An 11,919-nucleotide genomic window follows, 5' to 3' on the forward strand; every position below is an offset into this window, starting at 1 on the left:
TTTGACAAAAATATCACAAAATAGGAAACAATTTTATATGAACAAAAAAAATATTTACATAACGTATTGTAAACCAAGAACATCAAAATACAATAAATCATCAATTTATCATGAATGTAATTTTTAAGTTTCAATAATGATTATTATTGCAAATGGCAATAACTCCTTCACTTATACAATCAAATCAATCTAATTTTCAAACTGGCTCAAGATCTTTCGTATTTATGTCAGCAAATGAAATTTCATTAAGTTAAGTGAATATTTACTCAAGTTATTGTGTTCTGAAGTTTCAATAATTAGTGTTATTGCAAGGGGATATAACTCCATCAGTTCTTTGATGGAATAAGGTCATTTTTCATACTTTTTTTTAATAATGTGTTCTATGTTAAGCTAAATTTGGTAAAAGTTATCATGTTGACAATGAAGATCCAATAATGATTTTTAGTGCAAAGGGCAATAACTCCATAAATTACAGTCGAATCAAGCTGATTTTCGACCTTGTCTGCGATTTTTCCAATTTTAGTGTACATCCATGCATCCAAAGTTTCATTAAGCTTATAGTACATATTTACTAAAGTTAACGTGTTCACAAAGAAATGTCAACGAACCAAGCACGACGACGGACAAAAGACTATCGCAATAGGTCACCATGATCTATGGTCCTAATCAGGACCTGATCTATGGTTAGGTGACCTAATACAATTTCATTAAGGTCAATAAATATTTACTCAATTTATTGTATTTGGAAGGTCCAACAGGAATATTATTTATTGCAAAGGGCAAAAAACTGGCCCCTAAATGAATGTCAAAAAGTTTGATATTTAGACTCATAATGATATAAGGTTACATTCAAGTTTCATTAGGTTCACTACAGTTAATGTTCTCTGAAGTTATCGTGTTCACATGGAAATCTTAACGGACGACAGAAAACAGACAACGATGGATAAAACACCAGATATAAATATCGCAACCTGTCACATGACCTTAAAATACAATGTTTAGGATAAATACAGACTTGTTTTAACAAAATACACTAGCACATGTATCTGTCTTCCAATAGTTTTGAATTGGACGAGATGCAATACAATGATCTATAAGAGTTACTTCCCAGAACATTTTAAAGGGGAAACTAAGTCCACCTCAAGCGTATTTTAAGTGGATAATGTTTAAAAGTATAAGTATGTTCCAAGTCCAAAATCAATAGGAAATAAGTGCATTTTAAGTGGGTCTGTTTTAAAACACAATTATGAAATGTAGCTGTAAGCGTATTTCTGGTAGTCAAAGTGGATTTAAAGTGGATCACATAAGGGGATTTTAAGCGTCTAAAATATGTAAATGAGCTATCCAGTGGATTTGAAGTGGTCCCACTAAGGGGATTTGAAGTGGTCCCACTAAGGGGATTTGAAGTGGTCCCACTAAGGGGATTTGAAGTGGTCCCACTAAGGGGATTAGAAGTGGTCCCGCTAAGGGGATTTGAAGTGGTCCTAATAAGGGGATTTGAAGTGGTTATGCTAAGGGGATTTGAAGTGGTCCCACTAAGGGGATTTTAAGCGTCTAAAATATGTAAATGAGCTTACCAGTGGATTTGAAGTCCCGCCAAGGGGATTTGAAGTGGTCCCGCTAAGGGGATTTGAAGTGGTTATGCTAAGGGGATTTGAAGTGGTCTCACTAAGGGGATTAAAAGTGGTCCTGGTAAGGGGATTTTAAGCGTCTAAAATATGTAAATGAGGAAACCAGTGCATTTGAAGTAGTCCCTCTAAGGGGATTTGAAGTGTCTAAACATCAAGAGCTAATATTCCATCAAAAGTATCTTTAGTAACTTCTGGATTCGTTTCTTAAATCAAAATTAAATTAAATTGCTGTAACAACTATTGTTTGAATCTCTAAGCAAAACTGGAGTCCAGAGGTTTGTGAAAGATCTTTTACTGGAATAGCTCTTACTTCTGAAAAATAACAAACTTGACAATTAAATTTCAATGTATTGTATTTCATATAAACTAATTTCTTTTTTTAAAATACATTCTTAAATAAAGTAAATATGGAATGGTACACATAATAATCAGAAATAAATAAAATCATCTATTACATCATTATCTTAAATAACTTATATAACGGTATTATGAAACAGGATGTATCTGATCAAAACTACACATGACAAGTAGAAATACCATATTAGACATCCCAATTATTTGTATGAATACATATGTGTTAAAATATTCATTATCAGAAATAACATTACCTTCCCAAGCTCATTTCTTTGGCATAAATGAAATAGTAAAGAAATTAAAAGAAAAACAGCATATTTTGTGATATCAATGAACAACTTAAAGTTGTATGGTCTGTGACTACATATTTTTCTCCGCCTCTCCAAGTTTTGAACTTTCGATATTTAACGACTTTTGTTAAGTTCGTAATCACAAAGTTACTAAACTAAAATATTGATTTTTAACCTGTACACGTTTAAAATAGCTCGAAGGTGTCCGAACTGTTCCAATCTATTCCGATCTGTACTGGTATTGCTGATTTTGACTAAGTGATACGGCTCTGGAGGTTCCAATCTATATATGGGTATCGCGGATTATGTACACCACACCTAATGATAATCTCATCTTTTGTACTGTATATGTCTGCATGGGGAAGTGTCTTCTCCATTTTTAACTCCAATCTGCACATGTATAGAACCTGGTTAAAGTAAAAAAAAAAATGAATGAAAGATAGCAACCAATTATAATAATTCATTTATTATGAATTTGTTTAAAAATCAAAACCAGGAAGGGTTAACATATTAGAATGATGTAATAGGGTTGTGGTTTTTCAATTAGAATTATTGTGATCACCATTTCAATTTACCTGGGTATATTAATTCATTTAGATTTATGAATTACACTGTAATTGATTAGTTGCTTTTGCATACAAACATTTATTCACAATGCATTACCATATTTATGAGTATATTTAATTACCAATGATAAAGATGAAAGTGTCGGACTGGTGCAAATTAATCTCCAAAAATCAGTCAAACGTACTTGTGGTTGTTTTCTTCTTTCCTCGCCATTCTGTTATTCCTGGAAAAAAATATATGAATGATATCATCACAAGCTAATTGCATGGAAGCCACAATAGGAAATTTCATTAAGAAAAATACTAGATCTTTAGAACCATAAATAATAATTATACTGTATTTAAAATTCCAAAATGTAAACAAATAAATTAAAATTTCATATTTAAGTTTAAATGGAAGGTAATTTATAAATATATATCTTATATTTTCTAAAACTTTTCATCAATATAAGACTATCCAATTTGAAAATAAATTTTCACATATTCATATTTGAATTATAATTTTTAATACACGTATATCATAAAATCCAGACAATTACATGCAAATATAGACCAATAAAATGCTTTGTATTTCAAAATATTCAATGTATTTTGTTACAGCAATCAATGATCAATTGTTAGCAGCTTTGTTTAACAGAATTATACCGAGAATTACCAGGGTAATCTCGAGCTCTTATTCTTCCCAACCTGAACGACATCGGGCATTACACATAGTTGTGATTTATCTCCCCTCGGTAGCTCCGGTTGTTACTCTTCCATGTCAGTTACGATTTTTGAATAGGCCTAATTTTCTGTTGCCAACACGAAGATAACTTACAGATATTCATATTACAAGTTACATTTTTTTAATTCAATAATAGTTTAAGATGTACAAAACATAACATTTTTGTTACCAATCCTCATAAAACACAGACTTTTTGATAAAAAAGAACAAATAGACCCTCAGTATTTTCTTCTGAAAACAGTGAATTCAAAAATTCAAAAAAATAAGATCGTTCAAACTCATCCAAATTATGTCCAAAATTCATGAAATACTTGGTATACATTAGTTATTTAAACCATGTTTTCAGTAATGATGTGATTTAGTTATTGACCAAAGCTAGAAATTTTGGTTCTGTGGTATTTTAAAATTTACGACCTGCTTCGTGTAACCGGTAGTTTAGGCTAATTCTATGGTGAAAATTGAAAACGTACCTTAATTCTGAAATGTAAAAACTGGCAGTGATTGATGAATCAGCTAACAGACATGAAATAAACCCCCATCAAGTTGATTTAACATCGTCTGTACGCTTGGCAAGGCAGAGTCCGAGTTGTTTACATTTTCAAATTCTTCCGTAAACACCTTCCTCTTTTCCCGCGAAAAGTCACGTGATCAACAAAGGGGATTCCCCGGTCGGGATTCCCCAGCAAAGTGCATGCTGTGCATCTTAATTAAACAAATCTTTGCCTCAGTGAGGCCTTCGGCAAATATTTCAACTAGTGTAGTTGTGAAATGATTTAGTGTATTAATGAAGTGTTTCTGGTGTTATTCTTGTAGAAAGATAATTTATTCATCGACAGTGTATTTACGACAACAGTGTTTACTCTTGGTTTCCGACATGCAGACTATGCCTCAGTGAAGCTTTCAATCCAAATATTTCGACCAGTTTTAATGTTGATAACTGGTGAAAGTGAACAAATCAAGTATTCCTGGTGTTATAATGATGGAAAGATCGTTTACTCACAAGTGTCAGTCTGACTGCCTATTTACGACAAAATTGTTTACTGTACTATACATATCGGTTTTACGGCATGCAGTTTGGAGAACATGTTCACTACACGTGTGTTTATCACTAATTTTAACGATAATTTTCATACCTATAACCTAGCGTGTTTGTTTAATCCAAGCTGGATAATAATTTAAGCCCCAAACCCCATTTAATGGAATGTATGGATAGTGTGTGTGCACCTATACACAAACATATTGATAGCCACCTGTGAGTGACTGGTTAGCCGAGGTGTGAATTAATGGCTAGTTAGCTTAACCGATCTATATACATCATCAATAATGCGTCTGTATCTACTTAAAAACAAAGATTTTATTCTTCAAATTGCATCAACACTCACTTGAGTAAAGTACTATTATGTCTTTATTTAGATGTTTTAATGAATCTTCATATTTCTAGTAAAATTGCGCATGAAAATCCTAAAGCATATCTAGCAATGCTCCTTACGTAGGGAACCGTCCCGGCTGTGGGCCGTGTGCAAAAAGTCAAGTGTGCAAAAAGTCAAAACACACGTGGGATTTATAAGATGTCGAAAATGACCTATATTTAAGATTTTCGATGAGTGGTTTGCAATTTTATTACTGCAGAACTAACAAGCTACAAGGTTAGTGACATTTTTAGCCGTACTGTTATATATAATTAGCCATCAGCTTGGATCTGGTACAATGTGATTATCGCAAGCCAATGCAACGTTATTCGATTGCTCTTTAAAGTTTGTTAATTATCTTCAACACACTAATATTACTTATTGTCACAATTTTAAGTAACTAGATTATAATCTTTTCAAATATTTCTGATAACTATTCATGGAGTGCACGGAGTACGGTGGACCGCCGATGATTTGGACATCTGCAAGATATTTCACAGACAGTTTCAGGTTACGGTGGCCAATAAAAGAAAACAAACACAATGCAATTTTAGTATTATTTCTTCTAAATAAAACACTTGATTGTACAAGTTGTCAAGCATTGATTGGGAATGTTTGCATTGAAATTGCCACTTTTATACATCGATTTTGTGGCTCCATGGACATTGTTTTTCCCAAAAAATTTTGATGCACAAAATATTACCGTAGAGTTTTTTTTCAGCATTTTCAGCCCAAAAAAGTACCTGCGCTAAGTACATTGGTGCGCAAGTTACACAAATTTTTACGGTACAGGTCTTTTGACATAAAGCTGTTCTGAAAATCATCAAAATTATTTCACAATGTTCTAAACATAATTTTATTACATCCTGATGTAAAACAATTTAAAAATTGGCCATGTTTGGGGATGATTTATGATCATGCCAAATAATTTTTTTTCCAAATAATGATTAAGTATTATAAGTGGAAAATAAGTTGTCTAACAGTCTGCAAAATATGACTTAACTTTTCCAAGTGGAAATTAAGTTGGCAAAATTAGATTGCAAATAATGATTAAGTATTATAAGTGGAAAATAAGTTGTCTAACAATCTGCAAAATATGACTTAACTTTTCCAAGTGGAAATTAAGTAGGCAAAATTAGTTTGCAAATAATGATGAAGTATTATAAGTGGAAAATAAGTATTAAACAGAACAAATAGTCGACATAGTGATGGATTGAAGTTGTTTCTAAGCCCTACTTTAAAACCACTTGCTTTTACAAAGGCAAATTGAGAGATACAAGGGGAAACTAAGTGGTAAGAACACTATTTACTTATTATCCCCTTACCTATAAGTGGAATTAAAGTGGCTGGCTTTGTAGTCCAAGGGGGTTTTAAGTGGATCATATGTTTCCCACTTATAATCCCCTTAGGATTCAGTGTAATATAAGGGGCAATAAAGGGGATTTTAAGTCCCGCTTACATTTCTAAGCGCCCCTTAGGTTTTTCCTGGGTTACTTCCCTTCGTATTACCTCATACTGACGAGATGAAACAAAGGGAAATAACTTTGATAGATTAGACAGTGAGTTGACTGGTCACACTGACAGTCTAGTGAAAAAGACAAATTTCTTGACTCACACGACCAGTGTCTTTAGTTTTGCTCAGATGACACGTTCTGCTTATATATATATATTCAACCATACAGCTGAAATATTGTAGATACCTATATCTCAAGATTTTAGAATAATTCAGATTACCTAACAAAAGATCCCAGAGGGATCTTGGCGCCCACCAAAGAATGATCTATGTCTGACCATGGAAAGAGGGATTCTTTCCCTGCTTTTCAAACTTTTTCAAACATACTACATATAAAATTTGAAACAGATCGCTTCAGTACTTTCTGAGAAACAGCAGAAACAAAATTCAACAAAAAATCCAAGATGGCAGCCGGTTGGCCATCTTGTTGACCGATCAGTAGCAAAAGGCACTATTCACAACTAGGGCCTAAGGGGAACCTATATATGGAATTTGAGAGAGATCCTTTCAGCACTTTCTGAGAAAAAGTGGTAAAAAACAAGAGATCCCAGAGGGATCTTGGCGCCAACCAAAGAATGATCTATGTCTGACAATGGAAAAAGGGATCTTTTCCCTGCTTTTCACACTTTTCAAACACACTAAAAAAATTAAAATTTGAGACAGATAGCTTCAGTACTGTCTAAGAAATGGTGGTAACAAACTTCAACAATGAAATCCAATTGCAAGATGGCAGTCGGTTGGCCATCTTGTTGACTGATCAGTCCTAAAAGGCATTATGCACAACTAGGGTTCAAGGGGGAACCTAGGTATGGAATTTGAGAGAGATAACTTCAGTAACTTCTGAGAAATAGCGGTAACTATCAAAATCCAAGATGGCGGCCTTTCAGCCATCTAGTTGACCGATCAGTTACAAAATGCATAATGCACAACAAGGGCCCTAGGGGAACCTACATATGAAATTTGAGAAAGATCCCTTCAGTACTTTCTGAGAAATAGCGATAACAAACTTTAACTATCAAAATCCAAGATGGCTGACTGACGGCCATCTTGTTTGACCGATCAGTTTCAAACGCAATATGCACAACTAGAGCCCTAGGGGAACCTGCATATGAAATTTGAGAATGATCCCTTCAGTACTTTCAGAGAAATAGCAATAAATGAAATTGTTAACAGACAGACAGAAGGAAGGACAGACGACGGACCACGGACGAAAAGCGATTTGAATAGCCCACCATCTTATGATGGTGGGCTAAAAATTAATTATCTAATCCAAGATGACGGACTGTTGGCCATCTTGTTAACTGATCAGTCCCAAAATGCATTATGCACAACAAGGGCCTAAGGGGGAACCTATGTATGAAATTTGAGAAAGATCCCTTCAGTACTTTCTGAGAAATCTGAGAAATAGAGATAATAGACTTTAACTATCAAAATCCAAGATGGCTGCCTGACGGCCATCTTGTTTGACCGATCAATTTCAAATGCAATATGCACAACTAGAGCTCTAGGGGAACCTACATATGAAATTTGAGAATGATCCCTTCAGTACTTTCAGAGAAATAGCGATAAATGAAATTGTTAACAGACAGACGGAAGGAAGGACAGACGACGGACTATGGACGAAAAGCGATTTGAATAGCCCACCATCTGATAATGGTGGGCTAAAAATTAATTATCTAATCCAAGATGACGGACTGTTGGTCATCTTGTTGACTGATCAGTCCCAAAATGCATTATGCACAACAAGGGCCTAAGGGGGAACCTATGTATGAAATTTGAGAGAGATCCCTTTAGTACTTTCTGAGGAATAGCGGTAACTAACATCAATTATCAAAATTCAAAAGGATGACCTGTCGGCCATCTTGTTTTTCCTATCAGTCTCAAAATCAGCATGACACTCCAACTGCCCTAGGAAAACCTACATATGAAATTTGGGATAGATTCCTTCAATACCTTCTGAGAAATAGTGGTAATAAAACATCAACTATCAAAATCCAAAATGCCCATCAGTCCCAAAATCCAATATGCACAACTAGGGCTTTAGGTAAATTAACTATCATAATCCAAGATGGCTGCCTGGCAGCCATATTGTTATTCCGATCAGTCTCAAAATCAGCAAGACACTCCAAGTGCCCTAGGGAAACATTGAAATTTGAGACAGATCCCTTCAGTTCTTTCTGAGAAATAGCAGTAATATCAACTGCCAAAATCCAAGATGGCTGCCTGGTGGCCATATATTTTTTTTTCGATCAGTATGAAAATAAGCATGACAGTCCTAGGCCTAGGGCTTAGGGGAACCTGCATTTTGAGACAAATCCCTTCAATACTTTCTGAGAAATAGCGGTAACAGTCTGAAAATCAGCATGATCGGCACTCCTAAGGCCCTAGGAGAACCATGCATGAGAAATATCCATGCAGTAATAGCAGATGGTGGGCTAAAAAGTTACGTATATTGGGCCTTTAACTAATTTAACTCCTGTGTGTGTCCTGGTGTGTGTCTGTAGGCTTTGTGTCTCACTAAACCCCTTACCAGAGACATCACATTTGTAAGGTTCCTCTCCTGTGTGTGTCCTGATGTGTGTCTGTAGGCTTTGTGTCTCACTAAACCCCTTACCAGAGACATCACATTTGTAAGGTTTCTCTCCTGTATGTGTCCTGAGGTGTTTCTGTAGGTGTTGTGTCACACTAAACCCTTTACCACAGACATCACATTTGTAAGGTTTCTCTCCTGTATGTGTCCTGATGTGTCTCTGTAGGTGTTGTGTCTGATTAAACCCTTTACCACAGACATCACATTTGTAAGGTTTCTCTCCTGTATGTGTCCTGAGGTGTGTCTGTAGGTGTTGTGCCGTACTAAACCCTTTACCACAGACATCACATTTGTAAGGTTTCTCTCCTGTATGTGTCCTGAGGTGTGTGTACAGGTTACTTGACACACTAAATCCCTTACCACAGACATCACATTTGTAAGGTTTCTCTCCTGTATGTGTCCTGAGGTGTTTGTATAGGTTACTTGACACTCTAAATCCCTTACCACAGATATCACAGTTGTAAGGTTTCTCTCCTGTATGTGTCCTGAGATGTTTCTCCAGGGAACTTGACTCACTAAACCCCTTATGACAGACATCACATTTGTAAGGTTTCTCTCCTGTGTGTGTCCTATGGTGTTTCTGTAGGTGTTGTGCAGTACTAAACCCTTTACCACAGACATCACATTTGTAAGGTTTCTCTCCTGTATGTGTCCTGAGGTGTTTCTTTAGGGAACTTGACTCACTAAACCCCTTATGACAGACATCACATTTGTAAGGTTTCTCTCCGCTATGTGTTCTGAGGTGTTTGTATAGGTTACCTAACACACTACACCCCTTACCACAGACATCACATTTGTAAGGTTTCTCTCCTGTATGTGTCCTGAGGTGTTTCTTTAAGGAACTTAACTCACTAAACCCTTTATGACAAACATCACATTTGTAAGGTTTCTCTCCTGTGTGTGTCCTGAGGTGTATCTGCATGTGTTGTGCCGTACTAAACCCCTTACCACAGACATCACATTTGTAAGGTTTCTCTCCTGTGTGTGTCCTGAGGTGTATCTGTAGGTGATATGCCCGACTAAACCCCTTACCACAGACATCACATTTGTAACGTTTCTCTCCTGTATGTAGGTGTTTCTGTAGATTACCTTCCAGCTTAGATTCCTTACCACAGACATCACATTTGCAAGGTTTCTTTCCTGTATGTGTCCTTAAGTGTCTATGTAGGTGTTGCGGTTGACCAAACATTTTACCACAGACATCACATTTGTAAGGGTTCTCTCCTGTATGTGTCCTGAGGTGTTTCTGTAGGTTACATTCCAGCTTAGATTCCTTACCACAGACATCACATTTGTGAGGTGTCTCTCCTGTATGTGTACTCGGTAGCTCATACATCGCATTTGCAAGATGTCTTTTCTTTTATCTGAAAAAAACACCCATTCCTCTTGTTAATATGAGTATCTATATATATTACTGATATCATGACCATTTACACTGTCATACACAATGATTAATAGTATAATCTGTTAAACCTGCCTTTATTGTGTTTGTAACCAATGTTCGGCCAGCCCTAATAAAATAAGAGCCCCAAGGGCCTTAACGGTCATCTGACTACCTTGGCAACAGTCATATTTGGAAATTGATTCGATAAGGTGCCATGGTAGCCATTTTCAATTTGATATAAACACGAAATGTAGCAATACCTTGTCAAGACATTATCCAGATCATTTTAGGCGATGGTAGGGGGAACTTTTGGTAAGTAGGAAAGGAAATATAAACAATCTTAACGGAAAGAAATAATATATGATGTCAAAATGCTATCTCTGGCTGATAATTCTGTCCAAGAGTGACTCATTTCTTGTGAGAATTGAGCAAATAGTGCTCATAAATTTGTTTTTCCTATATAAACTAAAATTATTACATGAACGAACAACAGAAATGAGAAACCAGCAGCTAAATTCAAAACACAATTTAATTATATATACAATATTATACAGAGATGGTTTACAATATCTAAAGTAATTGGTGGTGGTACAAGAGCAATACGATGATTTAAAGTGTTACTTATCTGTATGCGAATGTCCTGGTATAATCATTGATCCTTCCAGGTTTCAAAATAATAATAATCACAAATCCACGTGTTGTAATAATCCACAGATAAAATCACAATAGCTCTCCCAATAGAATCTAATATGGCACTGTACAATTCTTGATATGTCTCATTACTGGTCTCTTTACAGTTCTGATTAGCTTTGGACAGTTGGAGTATATATAGCTAAACCCTAATTCAAGAATATTGGAGAACCTTCTACTTCTAGAAATATCTAACTAAAAACAGTAAACAAATAAACACACAGAATCATTCTAGATCTCTACTTATAATCAACATGTTTACAAACATATTTGTTTATACATGATAATATTCTAGAAAGTTCTATAACCTAGATTAATGATATGACCTTTATAGGATGTATTGAGAATAAAGCTATAGGAGTTATCTCCCTTATCTCATAACTACATGTATTTAGTGTCATACATAACAAAATAAACTTGACCTCCTCCTCAAAATGTGACACCCCAGGGTCATAGAATTCACAATCTTTATAAAAACACATGCATGGAGCCTATGAAATAGACTGAACTGAATAGCATCTGGTAAAATACACAGATAAATCTCTAATTTAGTTTCTTACAATGATATGGATACAGGAAGCATAGTAAAACAGACTTACAATCTGTTAAAATACACAGCTGATTCCCTGATACTCCTTTTATATAGATGTGGAAATGGTTTTTTTCTCGAACATTGTTTATTGTGACGAAGATTTTTTCTTCCTGCTGTCACCTCTGATGCTCACAAGTATGCGTGCACTTATTCTGCAATTGTATGGTACAACTCAA

The 11,919-nt window shown here is 35.2% G+C and overlaps 1 protein-coding gene and 1 long non-coding RNA gene across 4 annotated transcripts; both read right to left on the minus strand.

Annotated features, from left to right (window-relative positions):
* Positions 1 to 1,966: 1,966 nt before the first annotated feature.
* LOC138306266 (uncharacterized) lies at positions 1,967 to 7,878 on the minus strand. Of its 3 annotated transcripts, none has more exons than XR_011205820.1 (3): positions 4,036 to 7,878; positions 2,964 to 3,065; positions 1,967 to 2,682 (listed from the first exon to the last, which is right to left on the minus strand). It is a non-coding gene; the product is annotated as an uncharacterized lncRNA (long non-coding RNA). The 3 variants fall into 3 exon arrangements; XR_011205821.1 differs by lacking the exon at positions 4,036 to 7,878 and adding an exon at positions 3,529 to 4,029; XR_011205819.1 differs by lacking the exon at positions 4,036 to 7,878 and adding an exon at positions 3,497 to 4,029.
* Positions 7,879 to 7,889: 11 nt separating this feature from the next.
* On the minus strand, positions 7,890 to 11,573 carry LOC138306265 (zinc finger protein 227-like). The gene has a single exon (XM_069246676.1). The coding sequence runs from the start codon at positions 10,411 to 10,413 to the stop codon at positions 8,923 to 8,925; it is 1,491 nt and encodes a 496-aa protein (XP_069102777.1). The 5' UTR covers positions 10,414 to 11,573; the 3' UTR covers positions 7,890 to 8,922.
* Between the last annotated feature and the right edge of the window lie 346 nt (positions 11,574 to 11,919).

The sequence above is a fragment of the Argopecten irradians genome, chromosome 13, assembly GCF_041381155.1.
Source record: "Argopecten irradians isolate NY chromosome 13, Ai_NY, whole genome shotgun sequence".
Classification (NCBI taxonomy): Eukaryota; Metazoa; Mollusca; class Bivalvia; order Pectinida; family Pectinidae; genus Argopecten; species Argopecten irradians.